Source organism: Trachurus japonicus, chromosome 6, assembly GCF_045865225.1.
Source record: "Trachurus japonicus isolate A0001 chromosome 6, Traja_1.0".
Taxonomy (NCBI): Eukaryota; Metazoa; Chordata; class Actinopteri; order Carangiformes; family Carangidae; genus Trachurus; species Trachurus japonicus.
Window position 1 is genome coordinate 23,061,294 of NC_140912.1, and position 22,548 is coordinate 23,083,841.

General features: G+C 41.5%; 1 protein-coding gene across 1 annotated transcript; it reads left to right on the forward strand.

The window, feature by feature from the left end:
• Positions 1 to 10,710: 10,710 nt before the first annotated feature.
• LOC146986180 (myosin heavy chain, fast skeletal muscle-like) lies at positions 10,711 to 20,780 on the forward strand. Its single transcript, XM_085779883.1, has 40 exons — positions 10,711 to 10,752; positions 10,893 to 11,114; positions 11,190 to 11,333; positions 11,430 to 11,586; positions 11,674 to 11,701; positions 11,783 to 11,888; positions 11,983 to 12,075; positions 12,164 to 12,227; positions 12,309 to 12,407; positions 12,502 to 12,605; positions 12,725 to 12,863; positions 12,999 to 13,117; positions 13,283 to 13,432; positions 13,519 to 13,689; positions 13,785 to 14,085; positions 14,172 to 14,239; positions 14,324 to 14,411; positions 14,533 to 14,650; positions 14,756 to 14,879; positions 15,085 to 15,225; positions 15,319 to 15,570; positions 15,664 to 15,906; positions 15,992 to 16,168; positions 16,248 to 16,393; positions 16,498 to 16,588; positions 16,685 to 17,074; positions 17,169 to 17,295; positions 17,380 to 17,498; positions 17,571 to 17,767; positions 18,018 to 18,201; positions 18,295 to 18,460; positions 18,543 to 18,667; positions 18,760 to 19,068; positions 19,173 to 19,376; positions 19,476 to 19,601; positions 19,691 to 19,861; positions 19,962 to 20,066; positions 20,165 to 20,260; positions 20,384 to 20,515; positions 20,689 to 20,780. The coding sequence occupies exons 2-40, from the start codon at positions 10,908 to 10,910 to the stop codon at positions 20,707 to 20,709; spliced, it is 5,802 nt and encodes a 1,933-aa protein (XP_085636009.1). The 5' UTR covers positions 10,711 to 10,752; positions 10,893 to 10,907; the 3' UTR covers positions 20,710 to 20,780.
• Positions 20,781 to 22,548: the final 1,768 nt, after the last annotated feature.

Genomic DNA, 22,548 nt, shown 5'->3' on the forward strand with positions numbered 1-22,548 from the left:
GTTGATGGGGGTGATTACTGATAAATGAAAAACATGAACGAAATAATCGATTTTCGTGAATAGAAAACAGGAGAAGTTACACAGTGTCTCTTAAGAAAAGAGAAGAGGTACCTTAATCCACAGGTGTCGTAGCCATACACACCTGCTGAAGAACGGCTGATGCAAGAGGAGGGGTGACGAGACAATCCACACGGAGGAAAACAAGACACGTCGCTGCCGATCTCGCTGTGGCTCGGCTCTGTCACACAGGCTTTGCCACTTGTTTAGCCGCTAGCTTCACTTCTTTCACTTATCTCTGGTTGAGCGATCCACTCAAACAGACAGAAAAGTCACCACAAAGTCTTCCGAAGAGTCCTGGTCGAACATAGTGATGTTACGTCTGTGTCGAGCAAAAGGGGCGTGTCCAAATGAAGCCTGTGTCTAGAGCACTGGAATAAGAGAGTAGAGACACCACCATCGACTCCCGTGGTAAGGGGTATGCGCCCCGCGTGGCAGGATATGGGTATTGCAAAAGTGCCCAGAAAACCCATTCACTCCAATGTACGTGTGTTGCCCACTTGCTTCTAAATTGATGAAAACGGCCGTGTTTTTGTTTTTAGGTGTCTTGGTCAAATCAAATTACACTTATTATTTGTCTATTATAAAATGTAGATTGAAACATTCATGTAGATTGTTTTGTTTTTTTAATTAGCCTATGTGTTAATGTTTATCTGTAAAGGGTCCTCAATGACGCTGTTAACATGCGTGATCTAGAAATGTCCTCAAATTATTGAAAATACCAACGACATTCACCAACAATGCAGAGATGTCAGTTCTTGGGCCCTTTTGCAATACCCATATTCCGCCATCAGTAGGCGCTTCCATTGGACCAATGCATGTCGTTACTCTCTTATTCCAGTGCTCTACCTGTGTCAAGGCCCGTATCGTTTGTCAGAATATCAATATCAAAGACGAACGAGGCCCCGTTTCTCTGAAATCACGTGACTGCCTTGCTGTGTGATTCGAGTTGTTGAAAAAGCCACGGTAATACGTGATAAGTCTGAGGATCATCACTGCACTTGCAGAGAAAATGGAGCCACCAAAAAGGCTAAAGACATTCAGATGGGAGCACTTTGACAGGATATCTCCCAACTAAGAAGGTTAAACATGAAATCAATGGAGGATGGTTCGAGAGGTGTGTGTGTATAAAAATCTAAAAAGCAAGCGTGTGTGTGCCTGTGTGTGTCTGTGTGTGCGGGGGGTCGCTTGGCAGAGGTTCATAAAGTTATATTGTCTTGAAATTTCCGACCAAGTCGCAGAGTTTACTTTCACTTTCATCAACTTACCAACTGGAGCTTTAATGAGTCAAAATACAGTGTTTCAATTTATTACGCACATCTCATCATCCTATGTAACATTACAAGACTGCTGCAGTACATCAAATGACCAGCAGATATCAGTACTCCCAAATGAGCTGTGGGCTTTGTGTGATCAGCCTTTTCGTGAAGCAATTAGCCTGAAAGTGGGGCGGCCGCCTTAACCACTGCGCCACGCACCGCCCCATGTAGAGGCTACAGTCCTCAACGCAGGCTTCCCCGGTTCGAATCCCGCGTCGGGCAGACCTTTCCTGCATGTCATTCCCCCTCTCTCTGCCTCCCCCTTTCCTGTCTATCTCACTATGTGCTATCCAATAAAAGGCAAAAAGGCCCAAAAAATATACTTTAAAAAAAAAGAAAAGCAATTAGCCTGAAAGATTCGATACATTCACGGGGCCTCATCACACCATGATCGCATGCTCTTGGCTGGATCTGACTTAATCGTAATGACACCAAAGTTATCTGGGTGAGTAAATTATCGTATTTTATACGAGAAATAAGATTGTAAACTGATTGCAAAGATTGTAAAAAAAAAAAAAAAAAAAAAGGCAATTCCCCTTTAAAACCGTTTTTATCAAAACATACTAAAAGAGCAAAATCCTCCCCTCCCACCTGAATACTCAGACCGAGCCGGTGGCAACAATGAATGCAATCATCGCTCATGTCACGGTAGATCTATGTTTCCGAACGGCGGTTGTCTCGCGCCAGCTGATCTCTCGCAACAACCACTGCAATTATGAAAGAATATATTTTACATCAAATTTAACAGCAGAAGCTGGCCTACAATGTGTAAAAACCATGTTTATATGGCCCAAACACACCCCAAACACTACTCAAATAAACAACTAAACATCAATGAAGCACCTCTGTGTGGACCCAGTCGCCACATTTCTGGCTCGTATTCACCACTTTATTTTCCCATGATCCATTGCGTCACACCACCCCGGAAGTCGGTTGTTTACGTAGCAACAGCTACCCATAGCGGCTAACGTAGCAACCGGACATCCACAACTCTTGCGATTGGCTTTATGGTCGTTACAGGCTCCATTCATAAAATCTTTAACTTTCCTTGAGTTGTTTGTGCATCCAACAACAGCACATGTCGTACCGGAGGACATTCTATGAACTTGTAATAATAATAAAAACACTTCTAAGACAGACTGCTAGGCTAGCTCCATTCTGCTTGAAGTGAGACAGAAGTGCGAAACCGACTTGTCGGTGAATTGAGTGTCATGGCGACGCCCAGCGGCGTTCTACGGAAAGTGGTGAATACTACTGCACATTATGCAAAACACATCAGCTACCGCTCATATGAAAGAGCTACGGATTGGAACGACACATAGCATCGCGGCTAACACAGAAGCTACACAGAAGCACGGCAGAGGGAGAAGCCAAAAACGAGCAAAGTCGAGCAAACACAGACATTGCTTGGTCAAAACATGGTTGTAAATTTCCTCTTACCTTTGCTGTTTTGCCGTGAAAAGTTTGTTTTATGAGTAAATCATGGATCTATAAGACATAGCAAAGATATTCAATAAATGGAAAGATACTCCAACTTGAACTTTGACTTCTTCTGTTTTGTTTAACGGTGGTTGGCAGCCAACTTACGGGAGCATTACCGCCACCCTCTGGACTGGAGTGAGAATCTTTTTTATATGAGTCTATGGTGTGAACAGGAGAATGGGCTTCTTCTTCTTCTTCAAAAATGTTTGAGCACTTCTGTATGAATAAAAAGTAAAATAAATAGTGTTTTAAACTGTGCAATTAGCTACACAAATACACAATCACACACATAATGTTGTTGACTGGATCTTTATTAACTTTTGGCTGTTGGCTGTTATTTTGTGTCAATCAAATTCAAGTAGCCTACCTATACAGTTAAAAAAAAAAAGAAAAAAAAAAAAGCTGGCTATAACAAATATAGCTACTCAACAAAAATATTAACACTTTTTTACTCCCATTTTTCATGATCTGAACTAGTAAAGCAGGAATAGGAGTTGTCCTAAAGGCACCATTACAGATTCTCAAGGCCTTAGCCTGAACCCGGTCCAGTTTACATATCACAGACTTGGCAGCTGAACCAAAAACCACACAACCATAATCCAGAATAGATCTAATCATGGCGCGATAAATCATAGTTAGAGCTATCTCGATCAGCACCCCAGTCACTCCCAGCCAGACAGCGAAGGATATTAATCACCTTTTCACACTTACCACTTTCTTGATATGGCTTTTCCATGTTAGTCTTTCATCCATCCATAGACCGAGAAACTTAAACTCTTTAAGTCTTTCCACTGGACAGTCATACAACAAAATAAGGCAAGGATTTTCCTCTTATTTCCAAAAATCATAAATTTACTTTTGGAGGAAGACATTCTAAAACCCCAATCATTTGCCCACTGAACAACCTGATCCAGTGCCTTTTGTATCTGCTGAAAAAGAACATGAAAGTTCCTCCCCCTCTTCCAGACAGCCCCATCATCTGCAAACAGAGACTTCCTAAAATGATTAGGAACACTTGAAAATATATCATTAATCATTATACTGAAGAGGACAGGACTAATAACTGACCCTTGAGGAGTTCCATTTATAATGTTAACAGTCTCAGAGCGATCTCCCCCAATTTTAACTTAGATAGATCTAGCCTATTATTAAGGAAATCCTTAATCAATTAGAACATCCTACCTTTAACACCTGCATCATGAAGCTTAATTAATAACCCCTCCTTCCACATAAAATCATACACTTTTTCAATACCTAAAAACACAGCAATTACCCCTTGTTTATTAATAATGGCCTTTTTAACATCTTGATCTACTGTAACACTGCAATGGAGTCCATAGTATTTCTTCCAACTCTAAACCAATTCTGATAATTCACAAAAAAAACCTTTAGTTTCAAGGAGATAAACCAACCTATTTGTTACCATCCTTTCCATTACTTTGCATAAAACAGCTGTTTAAACCTGTTAAAGCTATAGGCCGGGGCTTCTTCTTCTTCCTCTTCTTTCTGTTTTACGGCGGTTGGCATTCAACTTTTTGGTGCATTACCACCACCTTCTGTCCTGGAGTGTGAGCCAGACAAGACTTACATTCTACCACATACTGTATCATACATAGAAAAATAAATAAATAAAACCAAAACACCCTCATCCTGCACTCCCTACAACTGTCACCAATACCCTACCTTCTATTCCTGCCTTCCATCAAATTCACAACACCCCTGTTTCCTTTAAAGGGATATTCCGGCGTAAGTTTAGCCCATGCATGGTCCAACACACCGTGACACCGAGCTAGACCCCCCCCCCCCCCTCGAGAGATGAACCGCTAGCTTCTCTAGTAGCAACTTTAGCAAAGACCGCACCATAACAAACAGCGCAGTCTATTGATCCACGTGCAACCGATCAAAAAGCCACTCATAGCCACAAATAATGCTCAGAACAGCACCAAACGTCATCGACAGTACAAACAGGAGATGTGTTCGAAATCGCCCCCTATCACGGATGTAGTGCACTAGTATTTGCGGGAGAGAATCACGTAAACAAGTGAGATTAGACGCGATGTCACACGCGAGATCAGGACGCCGTTCGTTGCCGGAAGAGAGTGAAGCAGACACATGGATAGAAGGGACAACACGGCTGAGTTTATGCAGTTTGAGAACAACAACGACTGGTTTCATTTCGATGGGCGCCCCTATTAGTTTGAGACCGAGTTTACTGAAGACGAGCTGAAGGAAATGGAGGAGAAAAGTGAAAGAGGGAGAGCTGCCCGGTGGAGTCTATGTGCTGGACCTGGGGGAATCAAGTGGTCAGTGTGGTCTGCCTGCCAGTGGTCGCTGAAACCAGATGTTTGTGCTGCCAGTCGGACTCGGATGTGTGTTGTCAGTGCCTGGATGCTATACTGGATGCGGAAAGTTGCTGCTAGCGTATAACTGGAGGAGAGTGGGTGAGTTGTTTTTGTCTCTTTTCAATAGAAACCAGGCAAAGCTAACAGATGTTTGATGTCTCGTATTATGGGTTGGGAGTTGGGACCCTGTTTGTACTGTTGATGACGTTTGGTGCTGTTCTGAGCATTATTTGTGTCTATGAGTGGCTTTTTGATCGGTTGCGCATGGATAGACTGCGCTGTTTGTTATGGTGCGGTCTTTGCTAAAGTTGCTACAACTAGAGAAGCTAGCGGTTAGCAGACTTCATCTCTCGAGGGGGGGTCTAACTCGGTGTCATGGTGCGTTGGACCCATAGATGTTGGGTTTACTGGCCGAGAACCCGCCCACTGGCCTCGAAGCAGCAGTCTCCGGACCTATTACTCAACGTTTCCACGCCCTAATTGGCGAGAATTTTAAACCTAATAATAGTGCTAAAAGGGGGCTGCCGCTTCACCCGGCTGGCTCTCAAGGCTGGCTCTCAAGGTGCTGGAGGTATCAAAAGTGTCCAAACTGAAGGAAAAGATCTCCGCACACAGCAATACACTGAAACAATGGACAGGGAGGTAGAAGAACACACACACTCCCCAATCCAATCAGTGATATGCAATACACCTGTGTGCACCCTGGTGGTGGAGGCTCCACCTCTTGGGACTTGTAGTTTACAGGGTGAAACACAGTCAATTCATTTTTTCTTTAAACAATCTAGAAAAAACACATATACAAACATGAAACACCTCCTGATAATACCATATATTCACAAACATAGACAAATGGGGCTCTGAAGGGGCTCAGGTGTTAACTGTCATAAACAGAGATACCCAGATATAAGAAAAAAAGGAAGAAGAAAGAAAACCAGTACATTAATAGAGTGAAGAGCTATGAATAGGTATCAGGCTAAAAGCCATCATAAACCATAGTCTCTACATTCTAGAAAAATGTCTTACAACATAACATGCATATCGACATGCATAACAATTGCATATCACTGATTGGATTGGGGAGTGTGTGTGTTCTTCTACCTGCCTGTCCATTGTTTCAGTGTATTGCTCTGATGAAAGTCGTCTGAGACCGAAAGCTTAGCCTTTAATAAAGTGAAATTGCATAGATCCAAGTGTGCGGAGATCTTTTCCTTCAGTTTAAACCTAATAATAGTAAAACGGTAGAGTTAAAAAAAAATGTGTGTGCGGGGGTAGAAATCGGTTGAGACCAAAAAATGTGATGACACCAGGCTTTGATCATGTTTATTGAGGATGTAAAATCTGCGATTTTAACATGGGGGTCTATGGAGAATGCTGCTTTCTGACACCAGCCCCCTGTGGCAGCCGAGGGGATTGCAGTTTTTTGAACACGGAAGTGAGCTTCACTTCTCAGACCGACAACTGCCCCCTTGGTTGGACCATGGGTTAAACTTACGCCAGAATTTCCCTTTAAATAACAATACATTCATGTGACACTGAAAAATGATATTGCTCAACTACCAGAGTGAGACTGACCTTCACAGTCCAGTGACATGAGCCAGAAATGGACTTGAGGCTGTGCCTGCAGAGTCAGTTAAAGTGTTAATAGCCTGACATATGAGTGTGAATACCACAGACCTATCCCTTACGCTTAATCAGGAGCAATATATTTCATTTCTTGCTAAACTATTACATCTCAATTATTTTAATGGTTGACTAAGTATAGAATATTATAAGAGATAATTCATCAGTTGTCTGGGTATGTCACATTATTAATTTGAATTAATTAATTAATTAATTAATTAATTAATTAATGTATTAATTAAATATCATATAAAATAATAATTAAATAACAAACTTTAATTGAATTGGCAAGTAAGTAAATAAATAAATAATAATAATCACCTGGAATCACTGTATTGACAGTTTATAAAACTGCATAACATTAAAATGGGATTATCACAAATTCAGGATCTGCCTTTGCTGGTGAAACACTAGATGGATGTACAGCAACAAATGTAAAACTCACGTAACCATCAGCTGTAGACCTTACCATATTTGGTATGTGTTCTGTTTTTAACTTCTGCTTTGTAAGCAAAACACATTCAATACAAGGAGTGTGTGAGGAGTGTGGTAGAGGGTTAGTGGTGTAAAACTCTAAAGAAATACACTAACAATTCAGACCACAATAGATATGAGGGTTCTGTTAGAAATTATGTGTATGACATCAACAGTTTTTAATTAATTAAACATTTTTGTACGGATAATGACATAGCCTAGGTGTTTTTAACTTCTGCTATGTGAGCAGAACACATTCAAAGCAAGAAGGATTCCAATTTAAGCCTGGAAGTGTGGTGGACAGGGCGCACTAGGTTTAAAGGATTAATAGAATGGAATAGAAAAACACTTTATTCATCCCCCTGGAGGGGGGGAGGTCTTCCAGCAGCTTACAAGAACACATGACAAAAAAGATAACACACACATAGAGCAATAAATAACCTAAAATGATATACAAAGTAAAAGTGTATAGCCTAACAAATGGCATTGTGCATATTGATGGCAGCAGGAATGAAGGATTTCCTGAATCTTGCTGTTCTGCAGGTCAGGGAGATGAGTCTGTTACTGCTCCTCTGACCTGTGAGAGTCCTGTGTGGAGGGTGTCCAGAGTCACCCATGATGGTCTTCATCTTACACCCCATCCTCCACTTAACCACAACCTCTACCAGCTCCACTCCCCCTCCCATCACAGAGCTACATTTCTAGATGAGCTTGTTTAGTCTGTTCCTGTCCCTGACTCTGATGTTGTTACCCCAGCAGACAGTGGCAAACAACGTAACACTTGCAATGATGGACTGATAGCACATGCGCAGCATTACATTACAGATGTCAAAGGACCTGAGTTTCTCAAAAAGAAACACACACAGAGTGTACAGATCAATCCAACCTGTCATCAAGATGTACTCCAAGGTACTTGTATTACTGAACCCACTCAATGTCCACCCCATCCACAGTCACGGACTGCAAGGATCTCTTGGACCTGCCAAAGTCAATAATCATTTCTTTGGTCTTTGCAACAAGTTGTTCTTGTTGCACTAGTCTGTGAACGCTCCCACCAGGTCCCTGTATTCATCTTCCTGTCCCTCACAAACGCCACGATGGCCATATCGTCACAGCACTTCTGAACATGGCAAGATTCGGATTTTGATGTAAAATCCACAGTGAACAGTGTGAAGAGGTTAGGTGAAAAAGCATAGTACCACTGTGTCTGACATGCAGTTCCCCAGCATCACATACTGTGGCCGCTCTGTAAGATAGTTATAGACCATAGGCATCAGACATAGGATATGAAAATAATAAGAATATAGGATGCATAGGACCCTCGGCATCAGACATAGGATACGAGTACAAAAATTCACAAACAGCTAACAAAGGCTGAGAAATAATTGTTTTTCAACTTTTTTGGACAGATCTAACAAAGATACAGTGCTGTGTAAAAAAAAATGCAGGCAAGACTCAATCAACATGCACATTCTCCTGATATTGGGTGGTGCTGGGAACAGATCCCCAGTCAAGTTCAATATAAAAATCACAACTTGCTCCCGCACTCACATAAGCTCTGTGGGTCAATGTTTTGGTCTGTTGACCTAGGCCCAACATTTTACACTTGTTGTGGTGCTTCCTTTTATCAGCACACTTATGCAATTCAAATTAATTAACAATACATTCCAGAAAGCCAGTTACAGTCCACAGGTCAACAGGCTAATCATCAAATCACAGCCTTTAGCTACTGTGGCATTGAAAAAGTAGTCCTGCCTAGATGTGAGGGTGATCTAAAGGAGACACTTCTTAGACAAGAAGCCTTTTGAATCACAGAACTTCAAGCTTTTGGGACTAACTTTGGTGTTAATGATGAATTGGACTTGAGTGTATGTTTGTAGAGAAGGTTCCCATATCTAACTTGTTGAATTGATGTTTAATTACTTGATTGTAACTTTCAATGTGATTTCTATAAAAAAAATGACGGTTGTCTGTATTTACTGTATGTATCTTCCCCATTTCCCCTCCTATATTTTTCTTATATATCGATTGGGTGAAATCCAGGGGCGGACCCCCAATCACACACGTGAATTTTCAAGCAAATCAGACAATGCTTTAAGGAGGTTCGAATCCCGCTTCCCCATTCCCTGTCTCTCTCTCGACTGCACTTTCCATTAAAGGCAGAAAAGCCTGCAAAGACATGCACGTTAGGTTAATTGGCTACTCTAAATGTGTGAATGGTTGTCTGTCTATATGTATGTCGACCCTGCGATAGACTGGCGACCTGTCCAGGGTGTACCCCGCCTCTCGCCCGAAGTCAGCTGAGATAGGCTCCAGCCCACCCGTGACCCTAGTGCAGGATAAGCGGAATAGAAAATGGATGAATAGTTTGTTAAGTTAAAGTTAAAGATACTTTGCTAATCCTTTGCAGGAAATTACAATGTTACCAGCAGCAGAAGACAACACAAGACCACACACACACATCATACATAGAATACACAATAAAACAACATTGCACAACCCGTTAAAGCATGTGTAAGTGAGTAAGAGCAGCAAGGTCTAAAATAAGATTTAAAAAGAAGTAAAAGAAGCAAGGTCTAACATAAGATTTTAAAAAGGAGGGAGAGACACTATCACATGCCTACAGAAGTTAAGAGAAGCTAAGGCTCATGATTCCAGTGGATAGTTAAAATACAACTTGAGACCAGTGGCCCTCACCTCCCACCTCATGAAGACAATAGCATGCTCAGCATGCTACTGTCAGCATGCTCAGCATGCTATTGTCAGCATGCCCAGGATCCTCTTCAGTTTGCCTACCGGGAGAAGTCAAGTCAAGTATTTTTATTGTCCCAGGACTGCACTAACCTGCTCCACAGACTGCAGACTGAGAAAGTCCTTTGTTCCCAGAGCAGTCAGACTGAATGAATATTCATGTGTTTTAAATGATGAATTCAGTATTTAATGCTTAACTAATGCTTAATAGTGTGTACTTATTATAAAGTGTTACCAATTTAAGAAAAATGTTCTTTCATCAGTACAAGAGCCGAAAACAAAAAAGGCCTGCTGAAAGCCTTTCAGTTTGCTTCAAGCCACACGGGTCAGTAGAAATATGTAGAGGAGAATTATGAGGGGTGATTAAACAGCCAATAAAAGTGCCATACCATATTCTGTAAACCACACCACATTATATATGTGTCCCGTTATAACTTGTGCTGCGTGCGCAATCTTGACCTTATAAAAGGATACTAAGAGCGCAGAGCAGTGTGTGGAGACCCCTGACAGAGCCTGCTACTGGTAAGATCATCCTCTATCTGCTCTGGAGAATATCAATGTTATCATTTTAATATGTCTTTAAAATATCAATTGTTTGGATATATTTTGGAACAAATATTCTCTTAAACTTATCTCTGTGTCTGAAAATATGTACTATGTTTTTAGGATTGTGGAACATAACAACATTTTGACAGAGAGAGGGTCAGGTATGAATATAGTTTGAATGTAATGCATTTTATATGAAACATTTGATTGAATTAAGTTATTTTTGGCTGTTCAGATTCATGAGCTGATGTAACCTCAAAAAGGTGTCCTAAAATTACTCTCATTTCATTTTACCTCACAGATATAAACTGCCACCATGAGTACAGACGCTGAGATGGCCGTTTATGGCAAAGCTGCCATTTACCTTCGTAAGCCAGAGAAGGAGAGAATTGAGGCTCAAAGCAAACCCTTTGATGCCAAGGCTGCCTGCTATGTGGTTGATGCCAAAGAGCTGTACCTGAAGGGAACAATCCTCAAGAAAGAGGGTGGCAAAGTCACCGTCAAAGTCCTGGACACTCAGGAGGTTTGTATCATAAATTCAGAGTCATATATGAGTTAAATGTGATCAGCTCTCATTGTAACCAATTTCCTGTTGCAGGAGAAGACAGTTAAAGAGGATGACGTCTCTCAAATGAACCCTCCCAAGTACGACAAAATTGAGGATATGGCCATGATGACCTATCTCAATGAAGCCTCTGTCCTGTATAACCTCAAAGAGCGTTATGCAGCATGGATGATCTACGTAAGACAATCTGCCAGATGATACACACAATATTGAAAATGATTATACTTGTAGGAAACCTAGGGTTAACTGTTTTAACTTTATGATCACTTTCAGACCTACTCTGGTTTGTTCTGTGCCACCGTGAACCCCTACAAGTGGCTCCCAGTGTACGATGCTGAAGTTGTGAATGCCTACAGAGGCAAGAAGCGTATGGAGGCTCCACCCCACATCTTCTCTGTCTCTGACAATGCCTACCAGTTCATGCTAACTGGTAAATCCTTTTCAATATAAAATTTGTTAGTATGAGGTTTATGTTGTAGAAATAAGTGATTAATTACTTTATTTTATGCTTTAACAGACAGGGAGAACCAGTCTGTCTTGATCACGTAAGTTTCATTTTTGTTGACGTTTTTCCAAGATAATCAAATAGCTTGATCAAACTCTTACAAGTCTTTGTCTATACCTAGTGGAGAATCTGGTGCTGGAAAGACTGTCAACACCAAGCGTGTCATCCAGTACTTTGCCACAATCTCAGTTGGTGGTGGTGAAAAGAAGAAGGAGAGCCAAATGAAGGTATGTCACAATGACTCTGAATGTGTATTGAGTGTATATAGTATCTCCACAAGACAAAACACATTTTGATATGATTTTGTCACTTGGATAATAGGGCTCACTGGAGGATCAGATTATTGCAGCCAATCCTCTGCTGGAGGCCTATGGTAATGCCAAAACTGTGAGGAATGACAACTCTTCTCGTTTCGTAAGTATGGAGAGATGTCAGCAAGAGAAAATTCCTCTTACACATTGCCAATACTGAGAGATGTAAACAACTGCTTTGTTCCAAACAGGGTAAATTCATCAGAATCCATTTCGGCACAACTGGCAAACTGGCTAGTGCTGATATTGAGACATGTAAGTAACAAATCTCATAGTAAACACAAATGATTGGAGTTGAGAATTTTCCAGTTTGTGATTTAAGACCCACATTTGCAGATCTGCTGGAGAAGTCTAGAGTGTCATTCCAGCTCCCTGATGAGAGAGGCTACCATATCTTCTACCAGATGATGACCAACCACAAGCCTGAGCTGATTGGTAAGCAGATTAAGCTGCTGCACAATGTTAAATGTACTTAGAGATGTCACTGAAAAACACTCTGTTGAAACTTACTCCATTTTTTCACCTGCAGAAATGTCACTCATCACAACAAACCCTTACGACTTCCCCATGTGCAGTCAGGGTCAGATCACTGTGGCCAGTATTGATGACAAAGAGGAGCTGGATGCCACTGATGTTAGTGATTTTCATTGTTAAAATCTTTACAATAATTTGCATGTTAATGATCAATATGGCTTTCTGAATGTGTTGTGTGAAGTGATTACATATTCTGATGACACTTTTTGTGAACACAGAATGCCATTGATATCCTGGGCTTCACTGGTGAGGAGAAGATGGGCATCTACAAATTGACTGGTGCTGTGCTCCACCATGGTAACTTGAAGTTCAAGCAGAAGCAGCGTGAGGAGCAGGCTGAGCCCGATGGCACAGAGGGTGAGTATTTATGATCATTCATGAAAAATTTGGATGTAACAACAACAGAGATTCTTGTCTGTCATTTGTTTCTATTATTAGCACTACAGTCAGTGTAACATAAGTGTTAACTGTAAATCACTGAACTGTTTTCAGAGGCTGACAAGATTGCTTACCTGTTGGGTCTGAACTCTGCTGACATGCTGAAGGCTCTGTGCTATCCCAGAGTGAAGGTCGGAAATGAGTTTGTCACCAAGGGACAGACTGTGCCTCAGGTAAATATGAAGTATAATTTTCCTGTCAAAACAAACACACTGTTATACTGATTCAAGGGAATCAGTATAACATCAAGTCTATGAAAGATAGTTGTATACATGAAATGCTAAATGCTTTGACTTGAGCAGTGTTACCCCTAAAGTCATTTTTATGTTGTTATTTAGGTGCATAACTCAGTGACTGCCCTGGCCAAGTCTATCTATGAGAGGATGTTCTTGTGGATGGTCATCCGTATCAACCAGATGCTGGACACCAAGCAGCAAAGGAATTTCTTCATTGGTGTGCTGGATATCGCCGGCTTTGAAATCTTTGATGTAAGCTTCATTCATTATTTCAGCCTACAATACTTATCCTTCTTTTGGCATGTAAAGGATTAGGCTGACTATTTCTCCTCTAACAGTACAACAGCATGGAGCAGCTGTGCATCAACTTCACCAATGAGAAACTGCAACAGTTCTTCAACCATCACATGTTCGTCCTGGAGCAAGAGGAATACAAGAAGGAGGGTATTATCTGGGAGTTCATTGACTTCGGTATGGACTTGGCTGCCTGCATTGAGCTGATTGAGAAGGTACAGTTGAATTTCTGTGATATATTTAAAGACACTCCTCTGAATATTTAACAACAGTATCAGTTCATGGCAAACCTCCTTCTGCTTTCTTCAAGCCCATGGGCATCTTCTCCATCCTTGAAGAGGAGTGCATGTTCCCCAAGGCCACTGACACATCCTTCAAGAATAAGCTGTATGACCAGCATCTTGGCAAAACCAAAGCCTTTGAGAAGCCAAAGCCAGCCAAAGGCAAGGCTGAGGCCCACTTCTCCCTGGTGCATTATGCTGGTACTGTGGACTACAATATCTCTGGCTGGCTGGACAAGAACAAGGACCCACTGAACGACTCTGTCGTGCAGCTGTACCAGAAGTCCCCTGTTAAACTGTTGGCATCCCTGTATCCACCTGTTGTTGAAGGTATGGTATTCATTCAGTGCATTAGAATTCTTTATCATTTTTTAAAAGACTAGATATGCATTCATGTGCTGTTAATCAAAACACAGAGACCGGTGGCAAGAAGGGAGGCAAGAAGAAGGGTGGCTCTATGCAGACTGTGTCTTCACAGTTCAGGGTAAGGTTGGCATTATACACTGAAAAATAACATCACATTTAACTTTAGCTAGATTTCATGACAATTGCTATTTTCCATCTATAGGAGAACTTGGGCAAGCTGATGACTAACTTGAGGAGCACCCATCCTCACTTTGTGCGTTGTCTGATTCCCAATGAGTCCAAGACTCCAGGTACAAAAACACAATCTCATTTGTGTCTGAGTGTGTTTGCTTTGTTTGGGGATGGTGTTGCAAGACTTCCAAACAATAACAATGTATTCACCGTACTAACGGCCAAATCTCTGTTCCACAGGTCTGATGGAGAACTTCCTGGTCATCCACCAGCTCAGGTGTAACGGTGTGCTGGAGGGTATCAGAATCTGCAGGAAAGGTTTCCCCAGCAGAATCCTCTATGGTGACTTCAAGCAGAGGTATCAGTATATACTGTAGTTTATTAATATAGTTTAATAACTTTTTTTTTGATTAAGACAAGGTAAAGAAAATGCACACACTGACCATTAAATCTCTCACAATAGATACAAGGTACTGAATGCCAGTGTCATCCCTGAGGGCCAGTTCATTGACAACAAGAAGGCATCAGAGAAGCTGCTTGGATCAATTGATGTTAATCACGATGAGTACAGATTTGGACACACCAAGGTAGGCACCATGCATGATCTGTTATAATTCAGAATATTTACCAATGAGGATAGATTTTTACATTAGAAATACATCTAAATGAACAATCTACTTAATTGAAATTAATTTAGTGCAACAGCGGACCATGTGTCAAAGGACAAGTGTCATAGATGCAGAGCAGCCTTAATTAGGCCATTCATAAAATGTAAATCGTCTGTTTATTCAGGTGTTCTTCAAGGCCGGTCTGCTGGGTACCCTTGAGGAGATGAGAGATGAAAAACTGGCAGCTCTGGTCACCATGACTCAGGCTCTCTGCCGTGGATACCTCATGAGAAGGGAGTTTGTGAAGATGATGGAAAGAAGGCATGTTGGAAAAAACTACTTATCACACACACATGACAAAGTCATAGTAGGAATAATGATGATTTCCCTATAACACAAACGTCTTCTCTACAGGGAGAGCATTTTCACCATCCAGTACAACATCCGCTCCTTCATGAATGTCAAGCACTGGCCATGGATGAAGGTTTACTACAAGATCAAGCCTCTGCTGAAGAGTGCTGAAACTGAGAAGGAGCTGGCTAATATGAAGGAAAACTATGAGAAGATGACAACTGACCTGGCTACTGCCCTGGCCAAGAAGAAGGAACTGGAAGAGAAGATGGTGTCTCTTGTGCAGGAGAAGAATGATCTGCAGCTCCAAGTGGCATCTGTAAGTACATGTGAAAAGATAGCTGTGATTTCTGATGTTTTTGAAACAAGATTTTGATGTGCTAACAGAATACATTCATGCAACATGATCTAGGAAGGAGAGAATCTGTCAGATGCTGAGGAGAGATGTGAGGGACTCATCAAGAGCAAGATTCAGTTGGAGGCCAAACTCAAAGAGACAACTGAGAGACTGGAAGATGAAGAGGAAATCAATGCTGAGCTTACTGCTAAGAAGAGGAAGCTGGAGGATGAATGCTCTGAGCTGAAGAAGGATATTGATGACCTGGAGCTTACCTTGGCCAAGGTGGAAAAGGAGAAACATGCCACTGAGAACAAGGTTTGTCAACATGGATATCTCCATTAGATAAAGGAAAATCAGCACAATTAACTGTTGAATAACAAAATCTTTCTTGCAACCATAGGTGAAGAACCTGACAGAGGAGATGGCCTCTCAGGATGAGAGCATTGCTAAGCTGACTAAGGAGAAGAAAGCCCTCCAGGAGGCTCATCAGCAGACTCTTGACGACCTGCAGGCTGAGGAAGACAAAGTCAACACTCTGACCAAGGCCAAGACCAAGCTTGAACAGCAAGTTGATGATGTAAGTTTTTAAAGTCTATTACTTGGCAAAACAAGACCTTTCATGAACATATTAATTATTATTTCATATAAACTTGCAGCTTGAGGGTTCCCTGGAGCAAGAGAAGAAGCTGCGTATGGACCTTGAGAGAGCTAAGAGAAAGCTCGAGGGTGACCTGAAACTGGCCCAGGAATCCATTATGGATCTTGAGAATGACAAACAGCAGTCTGATGAGAAGATCAAAAAGTAAGATATTTAATTTTCTTCTCTATTTAAAAAGAACTGTCATGTTTGTTGACATACTCAGTAGGTTGCATAAACTCATACACTGCATTTTCTTATTTACACAGGAAGGACTTTGAAATCAGCCAGCTCCTCAGCAAGATCGAGGATGAGCAGTCACTGGGTGCTCAGCTCCAGAAGAAGATCAAGGAGCTTCAGGTAATGACACTGATAGAATGCATTGGTGCATACCTTTGGTATGTTTTATTTTAATGTTCACTGTTCACTGAATGACAACATATTTACATTAAACAGGCCCGTATTGAGGAACTGGAGGAAGAGATTGAGGCTGAGCGTGCTGCTCGTGCCAAGGTTGAGAAGCAGAGGGCTGACCTCTCCAGGGAACTTGAGGAGATCAGTGAGAGGCTGGAGGAGGCCGGTGGTGCCACTGCTGCTCAGATTGAGATGAACAAGAAGCGTGAGGCTGAGTTCCAGAAGCTGCGTCGTGACCTGGAGGAGTCCACTCTGCAGCATGAAGCTACTGCTGCTGCTCTTCGTAAGAAGCAGGCTGACAGTGTTGCTGAGCTGGGAGAGCAGATCGACAACCTCCAGCGTGTCAAGCAGAAGCTTGAGAAGGAAAAGAGTGAATACAAGATGGAGATTGATGATCTCTCCAGCAACATGGAGGCTGTGGCCAAAGCAAAGGTAAATGATATATTAAATCACAATTTGATAATTAGATGGTGTAATAACTGAGGGATTCATGAATAAAACTGATTCTATTCTTTCTCGACTCAAGGGAAATCTTGAAAAGATGTGCCGTACTCTTGAGGACCAACTTAGTGAACTGAAGACCAAGAATGATGAAAATGTCCGCCAAAACAATGACCTGAGTGCACAGAGAGCACGTCTCCAGACAGAAAACGGTTTGTTTAACACATTGTTTACCTACAGTAATCTTCAGTGTAGAATGAAGCCATACTAATGTTTGATGATCATTATTAAACTAGGTGAGTTCGGCCGTCAAATTGAGGAGAAGGAGGCTCTTGTCTCCCAGCTGACCAGAGGCAAACAGGCTTTCACTCAGCAGATTGAGGAGCTGAAGAGACAGACTGAAGAGGAGGTTAAGGTAAGGAAACTAAACATGTGCTCTGGTTTTAAATGGCATTTGGTACATTCAAGCATACATTTCTTTCACTAGGCCAAGAATGCTCTTGCTCATGGACTGCAATCAGCTCGCCATGACTGTGACCTGCTGAGGGAACAGTTTGAGGAGGAGCAGGAGGCCAAGGCTGAGCTGCAGCGTGGAATGTCCAAGGCCAACAGTGAGGTGGCTCAGTGGAGAACTAAGTACGAAACTGATGCTATCCAGCGCACTGAGGAGCTTGAGGAGGCCAAGTGAGTACTGCTCAAACAATAAAATTACAGATATTGGTATCAATAAGTATTTTTATCAAAGTAATTTTGTTTCATTTTCTAAAATAATAAGTAACACTTGACACTGCAGTAATGGTCACTGGTCTTAACATAGTGGCTGTTAAAAATAACATCTAACAATATATGTAACTATCTAAATATATGTAAATGGCTCTAGTAAATTTAAAGTTTTTAAGGACTGACAAGAAAATGTAACATTTTTTTTAAAAAGGAAAAAGCTGGCTCAGCGCCTTCAGGACGCTGAGGAGCAGATCGAGGCTGTGAATTCCAAGTGTGCCTCTCTGGAGAAAACCAAACAGAGGCTCCAGAGTGAGGTGGAGGACCTCATGATTGATGTTGAGAGGGCTAATGGACTGGCTGCTAACCTGGACAAGAAGCAGAGGAACTTTGACAAGGTACTAATGTTAATCTTGTGGCCAAGTCAAATGAATTTGTTTCTTTTCACATTAGTACATAACTAATGAAACCATATTAATTTTGTCACTCAGGTGTTGGCAGAGTGGAAGCAAAAGTATGAGGAGGGTCAGGCCGAGCTTGAAGGAGCTCAGAAGGAGGCTCGTTCTCTCAGCACTGAACTGTTCAAGATGAAGAACTCATATGAGGAAGCTCTGGATCACCTGGAGACCATGAAGCGTGAAAACAAGAACCTGCAGCGTAAGTTCTTGCCTCATTGCATTGGAAACTAGGTTTAAATTTTGAGGCTTACTGATTACTAACCACACATCTATCTCTGCAGAGGAGATCTCAGATCTGACTGAACAGATGGGTGAGACTGGCAAGAGCATCCATGAGCTGGAGAAGGCCAAGAAGCAGGTGGAGACAGAGAAGTCTGAGATCCAGACAGCTCTTGAGGAGGCTGAGGTAAAAAAAAAAAATATCTTAGGAGATAAAAATCAGCATACTGTGAAAGATCTCAGGATAAGGATGAACATTTTATTATTTGATGTCAATAGGGAACTCTGGAACACGAAGAGTCTAAGATCCTGCGTGTCCAGCTGGAGCTCAACCAGATTAAGGGTGAGGTGGACAGGAAGCTGGCAGAAAAAGATGAGGAGATGGAGCAGATCAAGAGGAACAGCCAGAGGGTGATTGACTCCATGCAGGGTACTCTGGATTCTGAGGTCAGGAGCAGGAACGACGCCCTGAGAATCAAGAAGAAGATGGAGGGAGATCTGAATGAGATGGAGATTCAGCTGAGCCATGCCAATCGCCAGGCTTCTGAGTCCCAGAAGCAGCTGAGGAATGTGCAGGCACAGCTCAAGGTATTGTTGTCATAGTGCTGCTGCACAAACTACAGTATAGTGAGTGGTCCCACAAAACCTCTCAGTGGTATTAATCTGAATATTTGAATATACTTTTGAACTAGGATGCCCAACTGCACCTTGATGATGCTGTCAGAGCCCAGGAAGACCTCAAGGAACAGGCTGCCATGGTGGACCGCAGAAATGGTCTTATGGTGGCTGAAATTGAGGAACTTAGAGCTGCTCTGGAACAGACAGAGAGAGGCCGCAAGGTCGCTGAACAGGAGCTGGTGGACGCCAGTGAGCGTGTTGGACTTCTGCACTCTCAGGTGATGATCATTTCAACAATTTAAAAAACAAAAAAGGTTTAATGATGCAAAAATGAGGCATGTTATCAGCTAAGTGACATTTCTCTTTAAATCTCTTAGAACACCAGCCTTATAAACACCAAGAAGAAGCTTGAGTCTGACCTGGTTCAGGTCCAGAGTGAAGTTGATGACACTGTTCAGGAAGCAAGAAATGCAGAGGAGAAGGCAAAGAAGGCCATCACCGATGTAGGTTTAAATTTCATTTGGTCATAGTACTACTTCAGTCAAAATGTGTTTTTAATGAGACACTCTAATCCCAATTATATATTCTCTAGGCTGCCATGATGGCTGAGGAGCTGAAGAAGGAGCAGGATACTAGCGCTCACCTGGAGAGGATGAAGAAGAACCTGGAGGTTGCTGTTAAGGACCTGCAGCACCGTCTGGATGAGGCTGAGAACCTGGCCATGAAGGGTGGCAAGAAGCAGCTCCAGAAACTCGAGTCCAGGGTACAATAGTCATGTTAATGTTTTGCCAGTTGAACAGAAGTAAAAAGATATACAAAATACATTATTTTAAACATTGCATACATTTTCCTTTTTTCTGAAGGTGCGTGAGCTGGAGACAGAGGTTGAGGCTGAGCAGAGACGTGGAGCAGATGCTGTTAAGGGTGTCCGCAAGTATGAGAGGAGAGTGAAGGAGCTCACCTATCAGGTAATGCTCTGATCACATTTAACATATACAACATAAATCCATCAAATATCAGTTTACGTCCCATTATAACATTTAAATATGAATATTTCATATTACAGACTGAGGAGGACAAGAAAAACGTTTCCAGGCTGCAGGATCTGGTCGACAAGCTGCAGCTCAAGGTCAAGGCCTACAAGAGGCAGGCTGAGGAATCGGTAAGGACAAATCATGCATTCAAAAAACAGGAATTTCATAGCATGTCGTATTTCAATGCACAGTATATACTTTATGCTGGCCCTTTTGAAAATTTAAACACTTTACAATATATTGTATTCCAGGAGGAGCAGGCCAATGTTCATCTGTCCAAGTGCAGGAAGGTCCAGCATGAGCTGGAGGAGGCTGAGGAGCGTGCTGACATTGCTGAGTCCCAGGTCAACAAGCTCAGAGCCAAGAGCCGCGACTCTGGCAAGGTAAAGACATTGCTTAATGGAAATAGAATATCTCTCAAAGCCCATACTCCAGTCTATCATGATGCCATAAATAACATTGCAAACAAACCACAACATGTACTCAGAGTGTGAAATTACTGTATGCAAATATGTACTGCAAACATTCATCTACTGTCTTTTCTTTTTTTTTACAGGGAAAAGACGCAGCTGAGTAAAGCACCCTAGCTGATTGGATGTTTTCTATTCATATAATATGAAGTGAAATATTCCAAATAAAACTGATTTTCATGTTAAATTGCTGTGTGTGTGTGTTGATTTGAATGACAAAGAATATGAGATTTGGGTCACTGGTGACACAGGTAGATATCATTCGACACTGGAATATCTGACTAATATCGGTTAAAAAAAAAAATGTTGTTTTTACTTCACGGTTAAAATTACAGGGGAGCGCCTCTCTAGTGTCTTTAACTATAGTGAGAGGTGGCTAACCTGGCTCTTTCTCTACTATCAAAACAATAAGATGGGGTTTCTGTAATAAACTCAAAGTATACACTAAATGAATGTATGAAGGGTTTAAAATTTGATTACAGTATGTTTTTTGTTTTACAAAAAATGTAAAACTACCTGCTTACCAGGACATCTATAGACACAGCTTTTCGGAAGCATTCAAGAGACTCGCAGTTAAACTCCAGTGGAGACATTAAATTAGTAAGGTTCTCTGCTCTGAGGTGAATTGTGTAGCATACAAGCATGAGCATATTCTTTTAAGCATATTGTTAACAAAGTGCTTCATACATCTGCAAAACATGCACACACTAGTGCAGGTTTTTCCCTGGGTTTTTTTTTTAGACGAAGGTTGCACATCCTGACAGCTGAGATCACTACTCTAGGTACTGTCCCTCCTCTATTAAATATAAAAGGAGGCTGAAAATCACAGGACATGTTTATTCTGTCCTGAAAGTGTATTTCTCTTCTATAATAGACATTCTACATCTCAGAGGCAACTTCTTTAGATGAACTAAGGATTTTGAGTAAGAGACTGGCTTTTGTAGGTAATCCATGGTGTTTTGCTATTTGAGAGATGCACTTACTGTTTTGCAAATGTCGAGGATGATTCGAGAAATGTACCAAAGTGACTCAGAAAAACTGTAAATTTAAAGGGACAACGAGGAGTTTTGGAAAAGCGAATCGTTTTCACACTACATTTATGAGCCTCCGTGCACACCGTGATATTCTTTGACCGGTGCAAGACAGACTCATGTTTTCATTCATCAAGAATTAAAGTAAAGGTTCGAAGACGATCACATACCGTCGTAGTTCCGACCATAAACGGCGATTCGGCGGCGTTATTCTCATGACTCGCCACGAAACCGAAAGTAAAGATTTCCACCACCACTAATAATAACAAAATAACGATAGAGACAAAACAATATATTTATCGAAAATGGGCCCATTAACAAGTGTGGGTAGCGTAGATTCATCCACATTAACGTGATTTTAACCAAATAGAAACTCCTCGTTGTCCCTTTAAGGGTAACACTTTATAATACACAATACAGTACACAATATTAAGCACTAGTTAAGCATTAATAAATACTGAATTCTTCATTTATAACACATGAATACTCATTAGTATGTAGTTTATACATTTAGTGCTTATCAATGATGAGTAAAACATTTTTAACTGTGTTTATAAACTACATACTAATGAGTACTTAATAGTGTGTACTTATTATAAAGTGTTAACAATTTAAGAAAAATGTTCTTTTATCAGTACAAGAGGCAAAAACTAAAAAGAGCCTCCTGAAAGCCTCTCAGTTTGCTTCAAGCCACACGGGTCAGTAGAAATATGGAGAGGAGAATTACGAGGGGTGATTAAACTGCCAATAAAAGCACGCTGCCATATTCTGTAAACCACACCACATTTTGTATGTGTCCCGTTATAACTTCTGCCGCGTGCACAATCTTGACCTTATAAAAGGATACTAAGAGCGCAGAGCAGTGTGTGGAGACCCCTGACAGAGCCTGCTACTGGTAAGATCATCCTCTCTGTT

Excerpts from the sequence above, each read along its gene's own strand:
- LOC146986180 (XM_085779883.1), top strand. The coding sequence starts at position 10,908 with ATGAGTACAGACGCTGAGATGGCCGTTTATGGCAAAGCTGCCATTTAC. Across the intron at positions 15,226-15,318 it reads AGATGATGGAAAGAAGGCAT|AGCATTTTCACCATCCAGTA; the intron begins GTTGGAAAAAAC and ends CTCTACAGGGAG. Across the intron at positions 20,261-20,383 it reads AGAGGCAGGCTGAGGAATCG|GAGGAGCAGGCCAATGTTCA; the intron begins GTAAGGACAAAT and ends ATTGTATTCCAG.